The 27,731-nt window shown below is 43.3% G+C and overlaps 2 protein-coding genes across 2 annotated transcripts in view; one reads left to right on the top strand and one right to left on the bottom strand.

The window, feature by feature from the left end:
* LOC146202732 (phosphoenolpyruvate carboxykinase, cytosolic [GTP]-like) overlaps positions 1-7,589 on the bottom strand; it is a 62,520-nt gene extending 54,931 nt beyond the window's left edge. The window contains exon 1 of the mRNA XM_084588289.1: positions 7,283-7,589. Within this exon, the coding sequence (XP_084444415.1) occupies positions 7,283-7,308 (26 nt within the window). The 5' untranslated portion in view covers positions 7,309-7,589. The remainder of the gene's footprint in view (positions 1-7,282) is intronic.
* A 1,949-nt stretch (positions 7,590-9,538) lies between these two features.
* The window catches only part of LOC146202731 (proteasome subunit beta type-5-like), a 35,262-nt gene continuing 17,069 nt past the window's right edge, over positions 9,539-27,731 (top strand). Inside the window, exons 1-3 of the mRNA XM_084588287.1 lie at positions 9,539-9,735; positions 9,798-9,948; positions 23,947-24,058. Of these exons, the coding sequence (XP_084444413.1) occupies positions 9,589-9,735; positions 9,798-9,948; positions 23,947-24,058 (410 nt within the window). The 5' untranslated portion in view covers positions 9,539-9,588. The remainder of the gene's footprint in view (positions 9,736-9,797; positions 9,949-23,946; positions 24,059-27,731) is intronic.

The following is a 27,731-nucleotide window of genomic DNA, read 5'->3' as shown; positions in this document are numbered from 1 at the left end:
ATTTTAAACCCTTCAAGATATACATCACTGCAGCCTGTGCAGGTAGATAGTGCAGCAAAGCGGACATTATGAACATCACAAAGCTCAATAATTAGGCAATTAAATAAAATTAACGAATGAACTTCTTTTATCTTTGATTTTAGGGGCCAACATTAGATTAAGAAAGTGAAGGCCGACAGCAGAAAAGCTAACTCCAGTTCTTAAATTTTATTACCGACAAAGCAGCTTGAAACATTATAACATCAAAAATATGCATTGCTAGCACGTAAAGCTGGTTTTCTGCAATGCACATTTTAAAACGGCGTCGCTGGAAGTATATTGTTGCAGAAATGAAGCTCGACATAAAATAGGCAAAGCAATGCCATTTTCAAGATGTGCATTGTGGGAAGCCAGCTTCACGAGCTAAAAATGAGCATTTCTGACGTTAAATATTTCGAACTGCATTGCCGGTAAAGAAAATTTTAAAACTGAACTCAGCGTTTATGTTGACAGCCTTCATTTTCTTAATATAACATTTGCCCTTATATCAAAAATAAAAAAGTTAATTTGTAAATTTTAGTGAATTGCTTAATTACTAAGCTTTATCATGTACATAATATCCACCTTGCTGCACAATCAACCTGCACACACCATACTCACATATTTCTCGCAGGGTTTAAAATAATATGTAAACAATTAAACACCCGGTGTAATATTCTCAACATTGACAGCTATGAGTACATTACTCCTGTTTGCTGCATAAGTGCACATTATAACAATTGGAAAATGATTTAAGGATATAAAGCACATAGAATTTGCTTAAACACATTTTCTTAGCTAAAAAAATCAGCAAATGGAATAAACTGCTGAAGTATAGAAAGGCTGAATGTGTAAATGTTTTATTGCTAATTTGGAGCCTCACATGTGTAATCTTTGCATTTATTGTATTGTGTACATGTCATTGTATGAAGTTACAAGTGTGAAGTCTGTACATGGCACTGTTTTGCTTAGTTCAAATTACCAGCGATTTGAACAATGAGGTATTTAATACTACTGATTATTTTCCGAACATCACTCCAGGTATAGAGCATAGATGTTGTAGAACAGTTTTAACATATCCAGAGTACCAAACTTTTACATTCTAGCAACATACCCTATTAAGAAAAACCAGTTCTAAGATTTTATATACATAGATCGCTGTTCAAGTTAATTTGTCCACAGTTTTTAACTTCACAACCAATCACTCTCACAGTGACATTCAAAGAGCTAAATATACACTATTGCCCCAAAACAGATCCTCATGCAACACTAGACAAGACAGGATTTGAATGCAGGTTGTCAACACAAACATATTCAAATTCGTTATCTATGCATTCTCCAACTAGGGTCTAATGTGGGGGAATCTTATCAAAAGCTCTTACAACATTCAAAACTACTGCATCCATCATTTGTGTATTGTTAAATGCAAGAAAAAACAAAAATGCATGTGTATATCACTGATAAGAAAAGTTAAGATAATCTTGCACAATGACACAGTATTGACAGCCTGGTGTCATCTGTGTAGCAGTCACACGCTGTGGGCACAATATGAAGATATTAGTCAGCAGAAAAGTAGTTGGCCAAGAAGCATTATACCAAAATTAAGTCTGCCCATGAGCTCTGCAGCACAAGAAAAGGTGTTCTTTGCATGCCATGCTATAGTTTGATAGGCAGTTCAAAGCACCCATCCCAGTTCTAAAATGAAATCATTCCTCCCTGGTACACCAGAAAACCTCACGCACATTAAAGAGAACTGAACTCAAACTTCTTTCCAGAATGGCAGAAGGTTTAACTGTTTCCAAAGACAGTTCTTGACTAACTTTGAAAAGCAATTGTTTACTCAAAACATCCCAACAGTGCAGTACGTTTACAGGCTGCTGTAAAAAAATAAAGCCTCCAATTAGGAATATAGGACCAAAAGCAAAATAGCAGGACTAAAGCTAAGCTACAAAGCGAAGTGTAGCCATGCTTCTTGCAGGTGAGCATGCTAATAGACCACCATACATTCTTTCTGCCTTTGCTTTACTAACTTGTTTTCATTCTGTGAGCCATGCAGGTCTTAACTAGAGTCAAAGCAAGACGGCACTTAGCAAAGTTCAAGCACCAACCTCTGACAACGAGGGGATGCAGCTTTCAGCTCGGATATTATTTGTCGATCTGCACAAATCTGTTTGAGCTCACTGGAAACAATATACCAAATTTTATGGTAAAAACATTTTCCTACAATACATTTCTCCCTTGAGACTTGTGAAAAGCCTGCGGAGTCAACAAAAAATAACAAAAGACTGATTCAATTTTATAGCATTTCTACTGGCATGCTACAGGTTAAGACATTATCATATTTTTTTTCCACAACACAAATTTTGTTACCAATTTATTGCTATGTAGTTTACATGGGCATGTCTAGACTAAGAAGAAAGTTATATATAAAAAACTTAAAACTAGCAAAATCTCAAGAACGAAATGTCAACAAAGAGCCAAAATAGATTAAGCTGTCATGATGAAATCTGCCTTACAAGATGGTCCAGTCAGAAAACTGGAATGAAGAAATGAGTGAATTGTTTGAGTTTTTCCACTATATGCAGAGCCAATGCAGATCACAAAACAATATTTTTTTAATTATTTCCCATTAGACGCCAAGCTATAAAACTTTGAGATAGCAGAGAAAATGAAGCACACAAGGTGATAAAAATATTTTAATCAATTTTTAGCGATTTTATCTTTTTCAAGTGCATCCCCCCCTTAAAGGCAACTCCAGTGATTGTTTTGATATTCATGTATCCTAAAAAAAATTTTGCTGCGATTTTCCTCTCTGTCTTGATCCATTCTACAAAATTTGGGAGCGGTGCAACAGTTCCTTACTGTGCAAATCTATTTTAAAATACACCTCTTCAGCATCCTCAGTATAGATGATTTTTGTGGGCCACACTGGATTTGCGACGTAATAAACATTGATCACACATTACTTCCCGTTCATGAAGATTTGAGGCTTGCACTAGATGCTGTCCTAGGCTTATAATGAACTGCGTTGTCATTTCCAGTCACTACTTCAGCCATTCAACATGTGCGCAAGTCTCTTCTCAATAATCGACGTCATGTCATCGGTTCGTCAACCTGATCATCGCTTTTGGCCATGAACAGTGTTTTGATTTGTTGTTTCTTGCTTTTTTAAATATAGCTCTACTTAATATTTTGAAATACAGTTTGTTGTGTATGAGAAGCTGCAAAATAGATCCAGGTGATATGTCATAGACAGGATCCTCACGTAGCTGGCCAATACGAATCTGACAGAGATAGATTATTTGGAACCATCAACTATGCATTTTGACTCTTGCAAAATTTGAGTTTTTTGGCAAATATTTTTTCTATGCACAAGTTGCATTTCTTGGCACTACAATGCTGTATTCAATACACTTAAAAGTCACTTAAAAGCCTACCTTTGCCTTTCTGTGAGTCCAAGCCTTCAATTTATGTAATTAAAATACAAATGCTCCAACTTAGAAATGTGCTTGTATAAGAAAATGCTATTTTCATTAATGAATGTAACGAAGGTAAATGATAGACCCGTCAGACAAAATTATATGAATTTCGTTAAAAAGAAAAAAGAGCTGCTTGCTTCTTGTAATAAATGCACTGAATGGTGCCCACCAACAGGCCACCACCAGACTCTGACAATAAAAGAAAACAGCATTTCCATACTGAACAAGTCACCAAATGAAGGTACCATAGGATCCAACTGCTACTAAAGGACCCCAAGACCGAACACTCAAAGAGCTAAGAGTCCTAAGGATGGGATGCAAAGATCTCCAGGCAAGAAACCGATGATGAGCAGCGTGGATGAGTATATAGGAGCACAATGATTTGAAACAATAGAGTCTGATCTGAGCAGCACATGACCAAAAACATTGCAAGAAAAAAAAAAAAGAAAAGACCAACATGCAATGACCTGCCAAGTGCAAACAACACAGATAAACTAGACTGAGAACTACTGGCAGGGTTACAGACCTTTACAACTTTTTTTTTTTTTTTTTAAGGCCCTCTACCTTATATCTCTCTTGTTTCTGTCATTCATAATCAGTCAACATACACCTTCTGAAACACCTGCAGGGCAACAACTGAACAACTTAAGTGCACTAATATGGAAGCTATAAAAAAGAACGAAAAGAAAATGATGGAGGCGAAACGAAGAGGCGTCCGTGTGCTGTACGATGTCAGCGCACATTAAAGATCCCCAGGTGGTCGAAATTACTCTGCAGCCCTCCACTACAACTACTCTTTCTCTCTATCCACTTTCACTCCCACCTTCCTCCCTCCCTTCCCTTACAGAGTGGTTCAGGTGTCCACAGAAACAAGTGCGATAGATACTGCGCCTTTCCCTTTCTTTGAACCAATTATTAAGTTTAGCAGCAAATGTCAATAGAATGCCAATAATCTACAATCAATCCATCGGTTAGGCCCTGCTTGACTTATCAGCAAGAGCAAAAAGACCCAGTCCTTTCCACCACACTATTCTAGTGCAACCTGGTAGACTCCATCCCCCATTGCCAGCACTGGCTGCTGATCTCGAGGAGGCGAGTTTGAACACATCCACGGTAGCCACTCGATGGAGTTGAAAAGTAAGATGCCCACTTGTTGTGCAATGTCAATGCCCATTTAAAAACACCCGAGTGGTAAAAATTTCCGGAGCCCTCCGATGGTGGCATCCTTCATAGCCTTTGGGACATTAAACTCGATAAAACCAAATTCATGCACATGCATTCCCAATGATTATTTTCTATTCACATAAAGTAGTGTAGCTACTTCTAAGCATATCATCTAACAATGTGCTCGATGTTTTGGAGCTTTTCAGATGGCCTGCCTGGGCAGATTTGTCTGTCATAGCAATATTATTAGGCTCTTCTGGTACAATATAAACTTCTCAATGCCGCATGAGTTGTCACATGGTGCGGGAACTGCCACGGGGCAAGTTTCTGGAGCTTTTATATAAAGATAAAATCTGTAAAATTGGCCCCCCTGCACAGATTCATTTCTCCCCTTAGTCACTGTGCAGCTTTGCCTTTGAAGCCAGCAGAGTCAAATCTGCATTTTTCAAGGAATTTGAGACCCGCATCTAAATTTCAGCAGTTTCAAAAGCTGTCAAAAGTGAATTTCAAACGTCAAGGGTATTCAAAGTTTTCGACCACTTGTATGAATCCTGCAGTTCCTAAAATAGATGGTGCTTGACAAACTTGTTGCCACCATCCCTTTTTTGCAACAAAATATTTTTCCAACACTGTTCAGTTCAGGCGTTCAGTCGTGTCCGACTCTTCGTGACCCTATGGACCATGTCACGCCACGCTTTCCGGTCTCTCACTATCATCTTAACATCACATGGCTTCATCTGCAATGCCTCGAGAATGCCATCTAACCATCGCGTTCGCTGCCTACCCCTTCTCCGGCGACCCTCAACCTTTCCCAACATCAAATCTTTCTCCAGCGACTCCTCTCTTCTCATCAGATGACCAAAGTAGTTGAGCTTTAACTTTAGAATTTGACCCTCCAATGAGCAGTCAGGGTTTATGGTCGACAATATCGACTGATTTGATCTTCTGGCAGTCCAAGGAACTCTTAAGAGTCTTCGCCAGCACCACAATTCAAACGCGTCAATTCTTCGGCGGTCAGCCTTTTTCACAGTCCAACTCTCGCATCCATACATCACAACTGGAAAGACCATAGCACGGGTTATACGGATCTTGGTTGGCAGACTAATGTCTCTGCTCTTTACTAGGCGGTCAAGGCTAACCATTGCTCTCTTTCCCAGAAGCAGGCGTCTCCTAATTTCATGGCTGCAGTCTCCTTCCGAGGTAATCTTGGCGCCCAAGAACAGAAAATCTGTCACAGCTTCCACTTCTTGTCCATTGATGCTCCAGGACTTGATAGGGCAAGACGCCATGATCTTCGTCTTTTTAATGTTCAGTAACTCAATACTGAAACTGTAAATACACCTCAGGGAAGGCCTTCCAGCCAACGCTGTCTAGGGACTTTCATGATGTGGTTATAACCCCCTCGTATTGGATAGTACAACACTGCAGAGGTCTGGCAGCTACAAGGAAATTAATCATGGATTAACCAGCACGTTACGACAATTGGTCAATGCCATTACCTGGACAGCCTCCTTTGATGACATCTGTCACTTCGTTCTGGTTTTGTATTGGACGGAGATGACATACCTACCATTTTTCATGTAAAAGCTTACGTTCTGTTCACCCACAAAGTATTGGCGAAAATTGAAATAACATGAAAAATTAATTCCCGCTGTTTCTCTTCTCCTTCAATCGCCAAAGTAAAAACTTCTGTTAATCTGGTGCATTTTTTAAGCTTGAGCAGGAAGAAAGTTTCCAAACAACAATGACAGCACACGCCCCCTTACCGCCACAGAGGCAGGTCTCGTGTGTTTTCTTTTACGAACTGTCACCTTCCTCGTTTCATCTAACGAGCAGTTCAACAAAAATGCCGAGAGAGCACTGAATCTCGTAGAAACAGCTCGAAACAAACAGGAGGAAGCGAACCGAGGACAACGATTACAAACTCGTCAAAGCTTCTGTTTTACTGAATTTCGCCCAGCTACCTGTAAGGTACAGAATCAGAAATGGAAAGTGCAGAAGGCGAAGTACTTTGATTCAAATGGCTTGAAGCTGCTGTAAGGTGCGGTGTGCGAGAGAAGCACCACGACAAGTAGTGGTCGCACGGGAATGATTACGGCGACAAGATACAACGCAACATGAAGTTTCAGCCAATATAATCGATTTTCAGCCAGTGTGATCCGCTAGTTTTCCATGTTGACAGCTCACCCTGCGGTCCGGCCAGTTCGGCGCTAAAGGAAAGCGATTTCGCAGGCGTCAGTGCGGAGATGAATAAAACCACAGAAACGCAGCATGCAGTCCTTTTCCGATGACTTGTTTTGTTACCACGCAAGGCTACACAAACGACACGAACAATCCCAGTAATACAAGCAGAAAAAAAATATCTTTATATATTTTTTTCGACAATTTTGCATGGACGTAGCACAAAAGGTCAGCGACACCTGTTCGAGCTCGCGGCGCTTTTCGAGCAGCTGCTGCTTTTTTTTTTTTTTTTTTTTCTTCTTCTCTTTCGCTACTCGTTTTGCCCGCACAACTGCATGACTGTCCTCTACAAAGTGTACTATGGCAAAATTTTGAAACGATACAACGAGGCAGAACGTCATGGAAAAAAGAAAAAAAAAAATACCGCATGCTAGGCTTACCGCGGTAGGCAAGTGATAATCTTCATCGTGTGCAGTTTCTACGTGGTTTTCCAGAAGGTCTCTGGAGTGCAGTCAGTCACGTGTAGGCACCCACTGAGTGGTGAATGCTGTGTGCCGCGCGACGCGCTAGGTAAAGAGAGAGTGAGCCACCTCCATCCAACCGCCTTGCGATAAGGCGGTCCGTCGGTCCGTCGGAATTTTTCCACGTATCCTGCGACTAAGCGATGATAAGTGGGCACAGCAAAACGGTTGACAGCAGCGACACTGACCCGAGTTTCTGCCCGCATAATCAACCTGCAATTTGCAAATTATTAGGCTAAAGAGCATATGCCCACACAACATTCCCTCAGAGACCTACCTTTAAGCGCGGAAGCCGAGTGAGACGCGAAAATAAAATAATACGCAACACAAAATGCTTGCAAGATGTGCGTGATGTCACATAGAGCCCGAGCCAGTTATTGGACGCAGACAGAACTTCCGCTACACGACTCGACTTTGTCGTCTGCTACTTCCGATGTGTCGGTCCGCGGCTGACGAGCTCTTTTAGCCGGGTAGTTATAAAGTAGTAATAAAAACTACTGACACATGTCTTACCACGGCGCGAAAGTCAATGGAGTAGTTTTTCTTTAATTACTACCAGGGTCAAATATATTTTAGCTTCGACAAAACCATGCCACTCAAAAGAAATGTTTATTTTTTTCAGCAATCCCCAAAAACGACACACATCAAAAACTGTTCAAAACATCTTGCTCTACACACGATGCATTAGCAAAAGTGTCATATAGATGGACGCAGATGACCAGCTAACCACAGGCAATCTCACAGGTGGCCAAAATATCAATGAAAAAGCTGAAAACCATTCTTTTTATGACACACTTTCATTGTTTTGTGCTTTTTGCATTCTAGCAATAAGGCTGTGCGTATCTAGCAATAATACCTGAGCACCAAAAAACCTAATATAAACACATGGAGACGGTCTAGTTGAGCGTTTGTATCACAGCATATCTGCAAACCCGCCCTTGATGCCCCCAACACAGTTACACGTCAGTACAAAATGCCTCTGTTCCGGACATACAGAACAGGTCACACAAAACAAACAGGCGGATGCACGGAGTACACAGTGTTATGTGTGCGTCAGCGGCACTAAGGTGTGGCTTCGTCAGTGTAGCAACTGTGCAGTTACGTCTCGCTTCTTTGAATGAGCACCTGGAAGCATCTGCTCAAGTCTAAACACGGCACAGCTTCACATAACAAGCGCAGTCAAATCCAGCTCTTGGCTCTTTTTTTTTTTTTTTTTTTTTTTTTTTACGACAAAATAGAACAGCTTCAAGATGTTCACAGTTACAACACGACACAGACAAGCACCAGTCCATTTTCAGTCGATCCTAGGCTTGCGGTTTCGGGCCCGTGGCGTTCCTTGAACTTCCGAAGCACCGTTGTTCGCAACCAGCAACTCTCGCACAAATCGAAACCGTGAGAGGAAGAGCTTCCACACGATGTACCATCCTGGAATATACATGCAAAATTTTAATTTAACATAAATTCTCATCGGACAGTAGCGGTGGACAAATAAACCGTGACCATACTCCGCTCCGAACGCGATTCTAGAATACAATGCCCAGACAAAGGAATAATGAAACACACTACACGTGAGACGCTAATGAGAAGTTCGACTATGCAGTCAATGCAACACGATAAATTAAATGTATGGTGCAAAAGTACAACTGTCTAACCTGGGGCTACATTAACGACAAACGACACTTCTAAGATTAAACACACGTGTACTGTCAACGAGATTCAGTCATTTTTTTCGAACTCATGCTTTGCAAGCGCTAATTGACAACGCATAATTTGCTATTGTGCTCACCTACGCACACGAGCGAAAGAACGAGGAGTAAGGCGACAACAAATGAAGCTATGGCTAAAAGAAAACTTAACATTCTTCATCACCAATTTGAGTATCTTCGTTGAGATCTTTAAAATATCACTCGCGTTTATTCCGTGGAAGTGGCCATATTGAGTGAGAAAAGAAAAGGAAGCGCCATCCATGTACACTTTCGACCACGCTTTCGACACTTCCTTACACACATTTTTATTTTCAGTTCATTACTGAAAACAATAACTACAATGTTATACTTTTATAATATATAAAATAAAATAAAGGTTGTAAATAAGGACGTGCTTTGTTGTGGTAGTTATTTTACTAAAAAAAAAGAAGTTGACAGCGCCACTTCTCGTTTTATAAGGGTTGATCGTGTCTACTTCCAGAAGTGGGCATTGCAGCAGTCAGCGATTTGTGTTATATCATGGCTCTCGAAGAAGTCTCGAAGTTGAATTTGCGCTCTGGTTTTGGGAAAGCATCGTTGGACCGGCAGTATCTTCTTGCCTTTAGTGATGTTTTTGGATCCAATTTCAAATGCCACACACAACTGGCCCTTCCTCCGTTCTCAAATGTAAGTAAGCCTGACCTCCTCTTATTTCCCATGTTAACGTTGGCGCCTTTTGAAACCTGCAGCCTCAGGAAGGAATGGCAGCACTGTTGAAAGACGAGTCTGGGAAGCAAATCAAGATCCATTATGACAAGGGCACGACTACGCTTGCGTTTAAGTACAGGGGCGGAGTTATCGTCGCTGCAGATTCTCGAGCCACGGGTGGAGAGTACATTGGTAAGAGCCAACGCACGGATGGTGATGTGTGGTGCGCTGTTAACTTATTTTGCTGTGGTTGGACGTAAGGCCTTGCCAGTTACTGATGATAAATACTCAGCCGCCTTACAGGGTACAGTCGGTTTCGTCGTGCTGTAGATTGTGTATGTGGCTGACATAGCACAGGTAGATTACTGCAGTTATTTCCATTTAATTTGGCGAAGAAATTCCGCTAAATCGCAGTTACACCGTGCAGGGTTCATCCTATAAGCACGGGATAAAGCATGCTCTTGTTTGTAATTTATTCTTTGTGGTGGTTCAGTCGAATGACGCTGCAAAAAAAAAAAAAAAACACTCTGGAAAAAACATTCTCTCTTTGTTATCATGTAACCACAGTAAGGAACAAAACTTCCGAATGTTATTCGTGGTGTAAAAGCAAAGCGTGGGTCACATATTGAAGCCATGATGCGTGGCTGAAATTATTTTATTTGATGTTTTTCTGCCATCAGCATAGTCCCTGCAATACGTGGATTCAGAACAGTTGGGTCTAGTATACCTGTCGAGTGAAAAACTAGTTTTCGGGTTCATGTGTATGTAGTTGGGCCGAGTAAAGTAAGCGGAGGAGCTGTTCAAGTTAACGGGCCTGCAGAGGGTAAACTTGCTTGACCTGCTTGACTAAAACCATGTACATACCTGCCAGGTCTCTCGAATTATCCGGGAGACTCCCGAATTTTGATGCTTTTGTGTGATTGTATGACCAAAACAGAAATCTCCCGGAAACGCTCCCACGTTTGGCCAAATCCTTTTTCTGTCTGGCCACATAGCTCTAAGGTTATCTACCGATTGACATCGTGATCAGTGAAAAGTCTAAAAAGCATAGTCGGCCAAGCGCAGTTGTTAAAACCTGCCAGAACTACTTTCACTTTGCTGTTTGAGACTGTAGCGCCGCCACCGCTTCGGGTGGTTCAGGCGTGGCGCTAAGGTCTGGTTTTGTCTAAAGTTCTAGTGGCTTAATTTCTGCCTATAATGTTTCTACACTATCATCGGTTTTTGCTCAGGCAACTTCAGTGTTGACTTTGTTTTTTGTTAAATGTTTGTTACCTTCGGCAGCTCAGTTGCATGGTCTAGTGCAGTTTCCAAGAGGTGTGCGTTGTGTGTTGTTTAGTGCCGCGTTAACGTAGTCTTCGACCGTGTCGCTAAGAAAAAGCGCAAAAAATATCTTCAGGTCTTCCTAAGGCAGTATACTGCTGAGTTTGGATATATTGTGCCGTCTCGGAAAGGTGAGCATCATGCGTTTTGCACAGTTTGCAATTGTGACATCAGCATCTCGCACGGCGGCAGAACGGACTTGGCTACGCACATTTCGTTGAAGAAGCACTCAAGCAACCTTCAGTGCCAAGACAAGCAACAGCGTCTCCAAGATTTCTTCGGTGCACAAGACGACAGCGATGTCATCCGTGCAGAGTGCTTGTTTACCGATTTCTTGTTGGAGCATAACGTCCCGCTGAACGCCTCTGAGCACGTGGGACCTCTGTTGCGCAAAATGTTCCCAAAGTCGGATGTTGCGAAGCGCTACGCATGTTCTAGAACCAAGACGACAGCTATTGTCGATGAAATGCCGCGTCACGCACAAGAGATCGCGGTGAGTGCCCTGAAAAAGTTTTCAGTTGCCGTGGGTGGCAGTAACGACAGCCAAGCGCAGCTGTACCCGATCGTGGTTACATATTTTGTTTAAGAATTGGGCGTGAGCGATAGCAAACTTCTTGCGCTGAAAACCCTAGAGGGCCAGTCAACTGGGTGCAATAGAGAGATTTAGCTTACCATGATCCGCGATCCGCCACCGTGGCTCTCTACCGCGCATGGGCGGGGCGGTCAAGCTGATTGGTCCCGACGCAGCAGGTCTGTGTGCCGACATCCAGCACGTGGCACCATCTGTCGGCGTCAAGGGGGTCTGGGCATGCGCAGTGGAACGCGCGGTGGCGGATCCCAGTAGCGGATCGCGGATCACGGTAAGCTAAAACTCTCTAATATCGCTAGATTGCTGGTAGATATTCTGAATTCCTTGGACATACCATTGTCTAACTGCATAGCTTTTGGCTCTGACAACGACAACGTCATGCTGGGAAAAAAAAAGACATAGCGGCAGCGCTGACTGAAGCCCATGAAAACGTTATTATAATTGGCTGTCTGTGCCATTTAATCAACATTGCAGCAGAAAAAGCGGCGTGTTGTCTCCCAGCAAAGGTGGACGAAGTCCTCGTAGATATTTTTTTTTTTTTATTTGGAAAAAAGTGCAAAAAGAAAAGCTGCCCTTAATCATTTCCAAGAATTGCATAACGTTGAGTACTGAAAAATTCTGAAGCACGCGCCAACCTGATGGCTGTCTCTTGGGAAATGCCTGGAAAGGTTACTGAATCAATGGGGACCTCTGTTCAGTTTTTTTCCTTCATGAGGTGAAAAAAGAAGCCGCAAGTGCATAATTTCTGTCGTACTACCAAATTCCAAAGACTCCAGTGGTGTCGGCGCAAAGTACAGAACTGGAACACATGCCGTGCAAATTGAAGTTAAAGAAGGCAACAGGTGCTGCACCAGTGGCAGTGAAGAAGGCTAAGGCCACTGATATGGTGGACAAGAGTAGACCACCATGCATAACACGTGAAGAGAGACTGTTTCAGTTTTTGAGCTCGGACCTCAACAAAGCGTGCTGTCTTTTTTTGAATAACACCATTCCTGTCTTTGAGGCATTGAACTGTCGGCTGCAGTCTCAAGCTCCTCAAATACACTCATTGCAATCTTTACTTTTTGGGCTTCTTGAAGACCTCCTTTCAAGGTTCGTGCAGCCACGCCTTCTAAAGGAATACAAGGACCTACTTAGAGTCGATTACCATGACAAAGATGGAGAAAAGGATGATGAAGACATTGTGGTGGGACTGGAAGCCAAATGCATTGTTTAGAAACTCAAGCCAAGTGAGCAAGAACAATTTTATGAAGCTGAAGCTGTTCGGAAGTACATGATCGCTGCCTGCGATTATATTAGCCTCAAATTTCCTTTGGCTGACAATGCAGTAATTCTAGAGTCGCAGATCTGAAATCCATCGACACTATTTCCTTGCAGAATGTGCTTTTCTTTGTAGAGCGGTTTCCGCTCTTACTGCCACTAAAGCAGCAAGAGTCGAAAGACCAAGCTTTGAATTCTCTGGAAATGGAATTTGTCAAACTTCAGGTGTTTGACATTCCCCAAGATGTGCTGCAAGAGAAACGTGCTGACAGGCAGTGGAGCGTCATCTCCCGGCTGAAAGGCGCAGATGGGCAAAAGAAATTTAGCCATATCTCAGCAGTAATGCTTGGAATCCTCTGTATACCACACAGCAATGCTGAATGTGAGAGGCAGTTCAGTGTTGTAAAAAAAAAAATCTCACCCAGTTCAGATCATCCATGTCCGACACAATCCTCGGTCACATTCTTTTGGCTAAATGTTGCAGGGGCGAACACTGTTACTCTTGGCAGTACTCAAAGGAATTTCTGAAAAGGGCATCATCTGCCACATCGAAGATTACCCAAACAGTGAGCAGTGATGTGGCACGTCAGTGGTTTTCAAACAAAAACCACCAAATTCCCGCTCTCTTGAATCAAATAAAAACAACTCATTCAATATAAATGCCTAGTAACTCCATTTCCCCCCCCGCCCCCTCCACAGTCCGATGAGATCTTCCTAATTCCTTTTCTGTGAACTTGGCAGGTATGCATGTAGATGCTGTCGAGTTATGGGGAGCTCTGAGATCGGAAAGCTTCCAGCATGGCTAGGGTCATCAGCAAAATTGCATGCTTTCTAGTCCTTATCAACAATAAAAATAAGCAAAGCTCTCTATAATAAAACCCTGCAGGGGCACCTTGTGTAACGAGGCGTTGGTGCTTGGTGCCATCACTGACCTTGAGCCCCCATACCGAAGCTGTCATCCGTGCCATGACAATAGGTTGAGAGTTGGAGGGAAGAAGCCATGAACGGTGGCAGTCAAGGTCGTGGTCAAGCCTTAGCCAACGGGCTTCTCGTCTCTTTACTAGGCAAGGGACTCTGGGACCTTCCTCTGCATATAAGGGTGAAACAGAGGCGACATAATTTAGGAACCCTCAGCTAATTCATACCGCATGGATAAATTTGCTAAAAAACCTGATCGGCCTCTGAAAAGGGGTCGCACCAAATTGAAAAAAAAAACACACACACACACCCACAGAAACCAGAAGCATTTCCAAAGTTTTTCATGGTCCACTCGACTGACAAATCAGTATCCAACCTGTCTGCATTCATCATCGCAAGAACGCTCAAGAACAGCATAGGGAAGAACTGCGAAGCGAAAAAGCAGAAGCGGAGACCTTGCCGAAATAGGCATCAGAGATCAAGTTCAAACACTACTGTGCTCAGAAGATCTTGGTGAGTTGAGTGTACTAGTCGCTCATCACCGCAGCCTCAATCAAACAAAGGGCGTCATTGAGGAGTTTAAGAATAGGGAGACCCTATCGGTTGGGGGGATAGGGTAATAGCGGGGCGCGAGTCCGCATGCGCAGAACCCAAACGTGCCTTGGGTTTCTGGGTCAGCGGACGACTGTTACCCTATCTCGGCGAAATAGCGTGGACCCTATCGCCAGATAAGGTCAGGGAACATGGCAGCGTGCGGCCAAGCGGCGGCCGCTCGCCTCTGCGCACATTCGTTGTTGCCGCTCCATGGTGTCGCGCGTTCACGGCCAACGAAGTTTGTGCTATATCTCATGATGCCCGCACCACCAAATTTAAGCGCTAAAACGCCCCATATTTCCTGATATCTTCCAGATTTACCGAGCTGCTAGACTTAGCGAGTTCGCCTCGTTTGGTTGCCATGGGGGCCAGGCATTGGTAAGTGCAGAAGGTTCAAATGAGGTTTCCCGGCTCAGCCTGGATTGGTTAAGATTGGCCGATTTCGTCTTGTCTGAAGAAAAGTTTATATAACTGGTACAATGACAGATAGTTTTGCACAATGCAATAAAATGGCGTTGTTGGCTTTTGTATTAAATAATTTTCACGGTTTACCGTCTGGTCGTTGCAATCGACGAACGCAAGCCCCGCTTCGCTGCGTCGGGAAAACCCCTATTCTAAAACTCGCCGGCCTGCTCTAACGTTGCACCGTGGCACGCTATTTTCTTCGGGGCCCCAAGCCTTGGGTTCCCCTTTTCTAAAACTCCCTCTGGCGATGAAGAAATCAAAGTTAAACTAGCTGAATAAGGAGTCACTGCAGCCCGACAAATAACCATCTGGAAAAACAATACAGAAATCAAGACCAGACACATAGTGCTAGCCTTCAGTAGCACAACTCTCCCTGAATCTATTCATGCTGCCTACCTTAACTGCAAAGTTCGCCTTTACATTGTAAATCCAAGACGATGCTTCAAATGCCAGTGCTTTGGACAAGAGCAACACACAGAGGAGAGATGTGAATGCACACCAAAATGCATAAACTGCTCCCCCTGTCTTTTCTTCCTATCGCTCCCCTCTATACTTCCCCTCGCTATCGTCTCCCTATCCCTTTTTCTTTCCAGCCGGCCGCCGCTCAGGTGCTTCAGATTTAGCTAGCAGTTGCCGCGGTCGGCAACGCTCTTTTCCTTCTTTTTGATTAAATAATAAACCACTACCAATACCACCAGTGCACACATAGCACATACTCCAGGTCGGGCCCAGACCGGAAAACAGAAAAAGAAATTATAGCTTTGAAGACCACATAAAACTTATCCTACCTTGAGGCAAAGAAATGTCTCTCCAACAGAAAGGTATATCTCTGAAGTGATGACGCGGGGACTGCCACCGCCTTCAGTTTCAGTCTGCACCCGGGTCGATCCGATAGACCTGGTGTCTACATCCAAGTCCCCACCACAAAAGCCGGTAGCACAGTCTACAGGGCTGAAACGTTCGCAAAAAGACCACACAATCCTCGCCGGAAGCCTTCAGGCGCCACCTTCAGCAGCGGCCTCCTTAGCGACAGACACCCAGGACAGCTCTGCTGAACTAGATTTGTTTCCCCACCCCACTAAAAAAGGCAACCCCTGTTCCATGAGACTCGGGCGCTGGAGCAGAGCCTGGTTCAGCGGTGCCAGCAGAAAGACTCACGCAGAGGCCACTGGCCGTCGAGACCGAGAAGCATCCTTCACGTCTACCGTGGAGGATAGGGATGTCGGCGAGAGCATGCTGACATCCAAAACTCAAACCGTGCCGTCTCCGCGGAAGTCCGGCGCTGCGAGAGTGGTAATGGATTCAACTTGTGGTTCACTGCCACTGCAGCGGCGGCAAGACTCCCTAAGAGGGAAATCGTGAGTCACTGCTTCTGAGAATGCACAACTTTCCCCATTTCCCAGATTATCACAGTGGCATATATATAATACTGTCTAACTGTAGAGGTTTCCACAGAAACTACACAGACATAACGGACATACTAAAAACTAGCACCTACAGCTGTGTGCCTACAAGAAATGAACCTTGGACCACAACACACAAGCATCTTAAAAAAAAAATATTTTCTGAAGACAGATTGCAGGCTAGCCGATTTTCTGTAGGCATCGCTATCGAATGCAAGAGGCATCATTAAAACAAACTTAGCTGTCACAGTAAACATGATTAGCCATAAAACAATAGCAATATGCTCTGTATGCATACCACCACACAACACAATTACCATACATAACTTAGAACTTAATCAATTGCCTGAGCCATATGTGATAACTGGAGATTTTAACACACACTCCTCATTCTGAGGAAGTAAACACACTTGATTCCAGGAGACAAATCATAGAGGATTTTATTCTTTCAAAGAACATACTTTTCATGAATACAAGAAAAGCCACGTGTTGCTGCCGCAGCTCTGGGAAAATGGCCTGTCTCGATTTAACCTTTTCATTTCCATATGTTTTAATAATTTTATTTGGGATGTTTTAAGCAACCCTCGAGTAAGTGACCACCTACCTATGGTTTTAAAGTTATCGTCTGCATGCATCATCCCCACAAGGCCATGGCGCTGGAAAATTGCCCTCATCAATTTGGCTCTTTTTAGAACGAAGACCACACTAGGAAACTAATCTGAAATCCTCACAGTAGACAAATAAAAAATTTGTTACATGCCTAAAATCTGCCGCAATAGTTGCCATCCCACAAACGTCTGAAATTGCACGGAAAACATGTAAGGTTTGGTGGACAAAAAAATGCAAATTGGCTAAAACACAACAAAACAAGCTTGGGGCATCTTTTGCAGATACTCCACTGCAGAAAACATGCTCACCTTCAAGAGGGCTAGAACCAAAGCGCGATACATTAGGCGTAATGCAGAGGGGGCTCAATATATACCCTCGATAAACAGTTCGATATCATCAAAGAAGATGTGGGAAAAGGTGTGGAAATTCGCAGGGAATTTTACTCCTTTCACATTTCCAATGCTAACACCACCCGGTACTGAAACAACACTAGAAGAGCAGGCTAACATATTGGGTGATCATTTTGCCACAGTTTTAAGCTCGTCCAACTACACATACACACATTCCAAAAGCTCGAAGTAATAGTAGAAAAACAAAAACTTCCCTTTGGAACAGGCATGCATGAAGACTAGTCAGCTTACTACACCACAAGAATTAAATACAGTACTAACATCCGGTAAAAAGATAGCACCGAGCCCAGACAGTATACATTATGCCATGCTTGCCCACCTTTCTGAGACTGCTATAGAGGATGTGCTAAAATATTTCAATAAAATATGGATGACTAGAGAAATTTCTCAAACGGGGAAGTAAGCAATTATAGTACCTTTTCTAAAACCCTGACAAATCGCCAACTAGCCTCATCAGTTATAGACCAATAGCATTCACTAGCTGTATAGCAAAATCATTGTAAACATCATACTTCAGTCCCGGCGACTTTTGGATATACACCAATGGGGATTCAAAAAGGCATATTCCAGAACTGATCACCTTGTTCATTTTGAGAACACGGTCCCGAGAGCGTTCATCCACTACCAACACTGTGTCGGGGTCTTCTTCGATCTGGAGGAGGCCTACGATACCACCTGGAGGTTCAGTATCCTCCGTGACCTAGCGGACTTAGTTGCATAAAGTTGGTGCGCAGGGATTGCATAAAGTCTGTGCGCAGCAAACTAAGAGCTAGGCGACAAGCTGCTTGGGAAAATGAAGAAAGCAAGCTACATTCTGTAAAGCCCTTTTTAACACTTTCTTGTCCATGGGAGAAGTAGGGGCTTTTGAGTGGTGTCATAATTTTTTTTTTTACAGCAACTTGCTTGGTACAGGAGTGTATGGTAGCAAATTATAGAGAAGGAAATTCTTTTCACAATGGTATTAGTCACAGTTAACATCCTTATTGCATAGGTGATGATAATAAATTATTGGAAAAAGAATTGCAGTTAAAATAAAAAATTTATAAAAACAGCAAAATTTCTTTACACTAATAAAACAAACAAAAATTTAAGATATGCGTTTTTTTAGAACAGGGACCGAGGTAACAATTATAAAAACAGCAAAATTTCTTCACACAAATAAAACAAACAAAAATTTGAGATGCGTTTTTTTAGAACAGGGACCGAGGTAACAATGCTGCAAATTCTAGCTTTCTAAGTACAGTATTACTCAAGTTAGGAAAGAAAACATTAGACCATGTGACTGCGGTGATGATCGGTTCATATGTTCAATCAGAGGCGAAATGCGGTGAAGCTTGCCATGGGATACTGCTTTGGAGTCTCCCGGATCTCTCGCTCAAGAAGGCGAGCAGTGCCTTGAATCGTGTCCTCGACATCATTTTTGCTGGAACGAGGACTGCAAACAAGCTTCCTGTGTTCCAGTATCAATGCAGTCTAGGGACTTGAACAATGACCATATATATTATCAGCGCAATAAATTTTTTCATCTCTTCTGGAGTGACATCTCGCCAAGATCAGTCTTTTTTGCCGTAAGAAGGTTTTTCCAAAATATGCATCTACGCATATGTGTTCGTGTTAACGCATATCTCTTTGATTATCTCCGTGGTGAAGAATAGCAGAAAGAAATCGATGGCCCTGGAGTAGCGCCGTGCCGTGCTACGGCGCGCAATGCCGAAGTCAACCCCTGGCTGTTTCCTAGGGGAAATCTGGACTCTCTGCGCTGCCGGCGGTAAATAGTCCCGCCCGAATGACGACACCCTACAGATAACAGTTGTGACCTTCAGAACACTGATTTCTACCCATCAGCGTGCTGCAGAAGCGGAACTTTTCGAAAGAGAAAACTAAGCTTGCCATTGCATGGCTGTTGGCGTTCCTGGTCGATTGGACACAGTTTCGCTGCTGGTGCGGAAGTCTGAAGAGCTAAAGTAATCTTCAGAATCATCACTGTTGCTGTTATCGTCCACAGATGAGCACTCAGATGCGTCGATATCCGTAGAAACTGGCAGCTTCCAAGCAGCAGCAGCACGCAATGTCGCAGCCATTTCGCAAGCAAGGAGCGCCAGTTACGTCACTCCGAAACTATAAGAACGAACGAGACGCGGCGGAAAAAATAAAACAAAGTGAAATTGAAAAAAAAAAAGGGATGTTCTATTACCCACTGGATGCCGCCACTTGTCAAGGAGTGCTTTGAAAGCGGGAAAATTGAAATTGTGAAACCATGACATATTGATGGGAATAGGCATGCACAGGAAAGTGTTAAGGGAATGGAAATCATGCTGACATCAAGAACATTTTATTGAAGTTATTTTATAGCTACACATAGGGCACACCCCCTTCACGCATAATTTCCTCTTGACAAAAAAACATACCGGTGTGTGAAATGTGCGGTGATGAGCTCGCAGTAAATCACATTTTTATGTCATGCCTGCGACTTGAGGATCTTAGGAAAATATATTTTACTGTATTTTATAGTGAACACATTTCATTTCATCCTGCATTGCTTTTAGGCGAACAAGCACTCATCGCTTTTTCTCGTTTTTGCGTTTCTTGAGAAGGGCAATGTTTTAAATCAAATATCAGTACCATGACTCTAGGCACTTCACATAACAAATCATCTTATGTCTGGCGCGTCATGGCCAAAGTTGCTTTCGCGGTGTTGCTATACTCACTTGCTAGAAGCGATTTCATGTCTACCAACAGAGTCGAGCAAGGATGACCTTGCTTGCCCGATGCTGGCTCGATCCAGTGATGGCAAGTCCATGTATAGGGAGCTTGCACGAAAGGCTGAGAGCACCATTTTCCTGTACAGTGCAGCAGTCGACCGTGGAACGGGCCGCGCAAATAGCGTCAAAGCGATGGTCTACTGTGCGGTCAAGGGCTGTAATAGCCGAACACAGACTATGTACAAAAAGTGAAGTCCGGACAAGATGACTGCGGGTTTTTCAAAGTGCTGAAGGTACGCTTTCACGAATACGACAACAAAACCAGCGATTGGAACGTCTCAGACGAGAGTTGGTGCACCTCGAATGTTGCACATTGAGGCACGGATTGCGGCAGGAGCTTACCAATCTAGCTTCACATGTTCATTTTGCAGATCAGCTGTCTAAACTTTTCGATGACTGCAATCCTGACACGAAGGGACTTGCACACACTTGGTATTTGTCCGGACTGTTGTAAATGCCACGTCTGTTGATGCGGGCAAGCCACTCTCGTCTGCGACATTCCGATTGCTCCCGGTCTTATCGCATTCAACATACCTGCGGTATTTTGAGAAACCAACAGTCGCCTCACCTTTTGCACTTTAGTCTGCTTTCGGCTATTGCAGCCCATGACCGCACAGTAGACCATCGCTTTGACACTTTGCGCGGCCCGCTCCACGGTCGACTGCTGCACTGTACAGGAAAATGACATTTTCAGCGTTTTGTGCTAGCTCCCTATACATGGACTTGCCAGCACTGGATCGAGCCAGCATCGGGCAAGCAAGGTCATCCTTGCTCGACCCTGTTGGTAGACATGAAATCGCTTTAGCAAGTGAGTATAGTAGCACTGCGAAAGCAACTTTGGCCATGATGCGCCAGACATAAGATTTGTTATGTGAACTGCCTAGAGTCATGGTACTGATATTTGATTTAAAACATTGCCCTTCTCAAGAAACACAAAAACGAGAAAAAGCGACGAGTGCTTGTTCGCCTAAAAGCAACGCAGGATGAAATGAAATGTGTTCACTATAAAATGCAGTAAAATATATTTTCCTAAAAGTCGCAGGCATGACATAAAAATGTGATTTACTGTGAGCTCATCACCGCACATTTCACACACTGGTATGTTTTTTTGTCGAGAGGAAATTATGCGTGAAGGGGGTGTGCCCTATGTGTAGCTATAAAATAACTTCAATAAAATGTTCTTGATGTCAGCATGATTTCCATTCCCTTAACACTTTCCTGTACATGCCTATTCCCATCAATATGTCATGGTTTCACAATTTGAATTTTCCCGCTTTCGAAGCACTCCTTGACAAGTGGCGGCATCCAGTGGGTAATAGAACATCCCCCTTTTTTTTTTTTTTTTTCTTCAATTTCACTTTGTTTTATTTTTTCCGCCGCGTCTCGTTCGTACAGGGCTACAGGAACAGCCATACACGAACAAGCCGTACCGCCTTGTATGAGCACTGGACTATGCCCACTTCCATTGCCACTCTCTGTTATTTATGCAGTGTAATTTTGTCAATTTACTTACAGTAGCCAAGGCCTGAGCTGCACTTTTGGCTCCATTTTTCAGTATTGGTGGGCAATTGGGCCAAAGGGTATTATTTAGGATGTTGAAAAAAAGGGACATGCAAGACCCTTGTGGAAGAGTAATACTACTGCAGTGTATTTTCAGCATTTTTTTTTTTTTTTCACTAAAAAGATCATGGCAGTGGTTGCTATCCATTTGAGCAAGCGCAAGTTTCCATGCCAGACAGACAGGTGACCAGTGAAGTCAATGCTTCCATTTTAGGTGCTTCTTAATATTTGCACCCCCACGATTGTTATCAGTTCCATTCTTACTAGTAGCTGTCACTGTTTGTTATTTACACTTAGGGTGGTGGGAGAATGTGCCTGTTCCTGTACAAAGGTTGTATAGGACCTGGCATTTTTGCTGCTCAGCCTGTTTTTTTGGTTGAGCATCAGAGTCGATGTAGCCAGCAGAGCGAATGCAGGGCAGTGATTACAGTGACGAGGGACGAGTTCAAGAAAGCAATAAAAAACTATGAAAAGGGGGAAAGCAGCTGGAGAGGATCAGATAACTATAGATTTGTTGAAGGACGGGGGGGATATCGTACTAGAAAATTTGGCCACCCAGTATACGCAGTGCCTGGTATCATCGACAGTACCGGAACAATGGAAGAACGCAGACATTATCCTCATTCATAAGAAAGGGGACTCTAAGGACCTTAAAAATTAGACCAATCAGCTTACTGTCTGTTACGTATAAGGTATTTACTAAGGTAATCGCTAATAGAATCAGGACAACCTTAGACTGCAATCAAGCAAAGGATCGAGCAGGGTTTCAGAAACGGTACCTACTATCGATCATATCCATACTATCAATCAGGTGATAGAAAAATGCTCGGAATATAACCAGCCCTTATACATAGCATTCATTGATTACGAAAAAGCATTTGACTCAATTGAAACCTCGGCGGTGATGCAGGCATTGCGAAATCGGGGTAGACGAGCCGTACGTGAAAGTGCTGGAAGATATATACAGTGGCTGCACAGCAACCATAGTTCTGCATAAAGAAAGTAACAAAATTCCCATAAAGAAAGGTGTTAGGCAAGGAGACACAATCTCCCCAGTACTATTCACAGCTTGCTTAGAGGAAGTATTCAGAGACTTGGAATGGGAGCAGTTAGGGATAAGGGTAGATGGAGAATACCTCAGTAATCTGCGATTTGCTGATGACATTGCATGACATTGCCTTGCTAAGTAACTCAGGAGATGAACTGCAAAGAATGATTGACGTAGACAGGAAAAGTGGAAAGGTAGGCTTGAAAATCGATATGCAGAAGACTAAAGTAATGTTCAACAGCCTCGGGAAGGAACAGCAGTTTACATTAGGTAGCGAAGTACTGGAAGTAGTAGGCGAATATGTCTACTTAGGACAGGTAGTAACCGCAGATCCGGACCATGAAAAGGAAATAACAGGAAGAATAAGATTGGGATGGAGCGCATTTAGAAAGCACTCGCAGATTATGACTAGCAGCTTACCGGTGTCGCTCAAGAGGAAAGTATACAACAGTTGCATCTTACCTGTACTCACCTATGGGGCTGAGACGTGGAGGCTAACCAAGAGAGTTCTGCTTAAGTTGAGGGCAACCCAGAGGGCTATGAAACGAAAAATGGTAGGGGTAACATTAAGAGATAGGAAGCGTGCAGAGTGGGTCAGAGAAATAACTCAAGTTACCGACATTCTAGTGGAAATTAAAAAGAAATGGGCATGGGCAGGACATGTAGTGCGAAGAGAGGATAACCGTTGGTCGCTGAGGGTAACAAACTGGATTCCAAGGGAATGAAAGCGTTGCAGGGGGCGGCAGAAAGTTAGATGGGAGGAGGTTAAAAAGTTTACAGGGGTCAAGTGGATGCAGCTAGCACAGAACTGGGTTAATTGGAGAAATATGGGAGAGGCCTTCGCCCTGCAGTGGGTATAGTCAGGCTGATGATGATGATGATGATGATACTGTAGACTAGCAAGTTAAGATGGTGTGGGGAAAATGGGCAGCTGCCTTGAACTGGCACTTATTTCATCCTGGTGACGAAGGAGTTACAGCTGGTAATGATATTTAAAAACTTCTCTGCTTCATTTAAAAAGGCCATCATTTTCACCTCAGTATTAAAAGTATATAGTGCAAATGCTGTCCTATTTCTTATGCACTTTGTGTCGGTACCTGCGTAAGCCAAATATCTCTTGCTCCATTTCATTCACATCTAACTTCATTAGCAGTGTTAGTGTGATGTGTAATAGCTTCTAACGCAACAGTGGTGTAGATTTTGATCTGGGCAGCAGGACACGCTCTAACAATTTTACCCCATTACTCTGCAGGTTCACAGACAGTGAAGAAAATTATTGTGATTAACAAATACCTTCTGGGAACCATGGCTGGTGGTGCTGCTGACTGTGTCTACTGGCAGCGTGTTCTTGCTGAGCGGTGCCGGTAAGACATTTTCATGTCACTTCAAGGCAGAGAATGAGAACTTGTATTCTCTTTGTTCTATTAGCATCAAGAGTTTTCCACAATTCTCAGGTTGTGGCAGGCAAACACTCAGCCTGTTGCACAAAACCAGCTGATGTTGATATATATACCTTGTTCACAGCTCTGTAGTAGCTTTAAATGTGTTCTCTGCTAAACTAGCAGAATACTGATATGCTTCTATAATCAAGTAAGCAGCTCTTATAGGTCATGTTTAGAAACGGGTTACAATGTTGTGTATGCTGATAGTTATTAGTAGGCATATGAAAAAGTCGACAAACTTTCAATTATTGAATCTGTTATAACTTCTTATTTTGAGCAAAACAAATTAGGAGTGTGAGAAGAGATCTTAATATAGAATCTGGCATTTGATTTGGGCATGCACAAGAATATGGATTATATGAACAGATATGCACAATCTTGCAGTGTTATTGGTCTAATTTAAAACAATTGTAAATACAGTAATGATTTCTTGGATGTTTTATATTGGCTAGTGCACTTCATCATCTTGGACTTCTTTCCATTTGGCAAAGTAAACATTTTCGCAACACTGCATGCCCCACCTACTGGCAGAACATCGTTTTTAAAGTGAGAAATTCAATTTGTGCGTGTGCGCACGCATGTGCACATGCGTGTGTCTGTTTGTGTGTGTGTGTGTGTGTGTGTGTGTGTGTGTGTGTGTGTGTGTGTGTGTGTGTGTGTGTGTGTGTGTGTGTGTGTTTGTAAGTCATGCATTCAGCATTTTATCTCTGACTGAGGGCTAGTGATGCTGACGTAGCAAATGAGAAAATAAGTCCGGTTAGCACAGTGTTTCTTTCATGCTGCAGTATCTGCTAGTTGCGGCACACCTGCGCACGGACAGATAGAGAGATGGGAGACATTTTCAAGGCTGGAATTGTTACAATTTCTGTTCTATTTATTGCAAATTGTGTGAAGAGAACCATTTTGCCATTTTAACATGATAGCATTAAAAAAGCCTCATGTCGCTTAGAAGTCACTGTTGCCATTGCTGTTCGTTGTTGTAATGCAAAAATCAGTGCCAGCAGGAAAGTCCACGATCATACACGCTGCTGTAGTACAGATGTGTAAGGAGTATAACTAGCATGCAGCGCCCACGGGAAAGCCCGCTATCATATTGCGCGCTGCTGAAAACAGTACAGATGGCCTGTAATTAGTATAAAAGGTGTGCCTATTATATGCTTTGCTGTATGACTGTATGCTAATGAACTGCTGTATCATTAGGAAGGAAATTCGCAGAATGAACAGTGGGTATTAAAGGCACTATCTTGTCTACAGTCAAATCTCGATATAACGAATCGCGCGGGACCGCTGAAAATCGTTCGTTATTTTGAAATGTCGTTGTAATGAAAAACCTCTGGTTATGAGCCTGTGGTCAAGCCTAGGAACAAAAATGACTTACCTTGCCAGTAAACACATGTAGGGACAAGAGAGCACTCAAATGAAAATGTTGCACTCACTTCAAAAGTGATTTATTTAAAGAAATCTGTTATTTTCTGCTGGTGCGTGCAGCACACACGACTGATCAGAAATGCCTCTACACTTTCAACTTTGCGCAACACCTCATCGGGCACATCACTACACCGAGCGATGAAAGTGCGGACTTTGTTCATGTGGATCAAAACGTCCAAGTGCGATATGGTCCCATATTCTTCAGTGTTCGGTGATCCACAGTCGTCTTCCGTCGGGTCGTCATCGTCACTGGACACGTTGCGAACGCTGTCAATGATCTCTTCGATCGTCAACTCCGCCGACGTTAGTGCTGCGCTGTCACTTTCCACATAGTCGTCGAAAGAAGAGACGGCGGGCAGCAGTTCCTCAACCTCGGTCCACAGGTCTTCCGGGCTGTTGTCATCTCCAGGTCGTCTTGATGCACAGGCGCTTTGGCAAGCCCTGCTTTCCGCTAGCAGTTGCTGATGGATGACGCCTTCAAATTCCACCAAGCTTCCATGAACATTTCCGCTGCCTGGTGAATGTTAACTACAGTTGGCTGCTTCAGGCGCAGACTGATAATCAGCCGCTGTACAAGGCGCTTGCGAAATTCTGCCTTCACATTCTTTATAATGCCTTGATCTAGCGGTTGCAGCAAAGATGTGTTGTTTGCAGGCAGAAATTCTAGGCGAACGTGGGTCAAGCGAACATTCACGATGTTAGTAGAGCAGTTGTCAACAACCAAAAGAATTTTTCTGTCATCTTTCCTCATTTGATCACCTAGTTTGATGGGCCACTCTGAGAACAATTCTCTGGCCATCCAGGCACGTTTGTTCGCACGGTAGTCGTACAGTGTCGACATGACATTCTTCATGCAGCGAGGCTTCGCATACTTGCCGATGACGAGTGGTTTAATCTTCTTCGTGCCTGTTGCATTGCAGCAGAGCAGAACTGTTAAGCGAAGATAAGACTTTTTCCCTCCTTTGCACTGCTGTCCTTTGAAGTGCATCGTCCGATCTGGCAGCAGCTGGTAAAAACACGCGGTTTCGTCTGCGTTGAAAATGTAGTCTTCACAGTACGACTCGGCCACCTCACAAAAACAATCATTTCGCCAGGAATCCGCGGTTTCTTCGTCAGCTGCCTTTTCCTCGCCTGACACTACCTGCCAAGTTATTCCGTTCCTTTGACGGAAACGGAAAAGCCACCCCGCACTTGCTTCAAACACAGTTATTTCAAGTGCATCGGCAAACTCTCGGGCCTTTTCTTGCAGCATTGGGCCAGACACGGGAACGTTTTGTAGTCTGGCATCTTTAAACCATGTGAGGACAGCCTGATCTACATCCTGAAAGTTTCCTAGACGCAGCCGTTTTCTCGTAGGAGCAAGTTGAGATTCCCGGTGAAGTTTTGTAACCTTGTCACGGTCCTTCAAAATGGTCGCGGCGGTAGATGGGGCAATGCCACGCTGCCTGCAGAGGTCGATTTGTTTTTTTCCTTCGTCGATTTCTCGCAAAATGTCCACTTTTTCCTGCAGTGAAAACTGCTTTCGCTTCTTGGCGCCGTCGTTGGCTGCATTAATCATCGGATTTTTCGCAGTAAGGTCACCAGCAACAAAAAACACCTGTTCGCACGTACGTGAACACGAACGTCCAACCAACAAACATCACAGAACACAGAGAAAAAGCCAGGCGACTAGGCCACTAGGCCTGCTAAGCCACTGGATATTAAACCACAGCTTTGCGGTGGCGCTAGGAGTTGGCGCTAAATATGGCGATGATAGCTACTGCCCATAGGACGTACACACAGAAACGGCAATTTCTGTTTCACGCGAGAGTTGCGGCGCTGTTAATTTTAGCCGAATTCGTTATACTGATGTTCCTTGATAATAGCGGAAAAAAGTATATATATTGAAATTCGTAGTACTGAAATATTTTTACATTGAAAATATTGAAAATCATTTGGGGATTTTAAAAATATTCGTTAATTTGAAAAATTCGTTAATCTGGTATTCGTAGTAACGAGATTTAACTGTACTTTTAAGAGAAGCTTGAGTGTTCTCCTCTTAAATCTTTTAAATGGTACTTCAGCATAAAACTGTCTAGCAGATTTCATTCATGGTTCGGAGAAAGAAATAAAGTGTCTATATTATTGTCGCGTGAGGGTAACAAGGCCAATGACACAAATGAGTCTG

Source organism: Amblyomma maculatum, chromosome 1, assembly GCF_055883805.1.
Source record: "Amblyomma maculatum isolate TAMU_Amacu chromosome 1, ASM5588380v1, whole genome shotgun sequence".
Lineage (NCBI taxonomy): Eukaryota > Metazoa > Arthropoda > Arachnida > Ixodida > Ixodidae > Amblyomma > Amblyomma maculatum.
The sequence above is the reverse complement of the archived record's forward strand: the minus strand, read 5'-3'. Positions and strand labels throughout refer to the sequence as shown.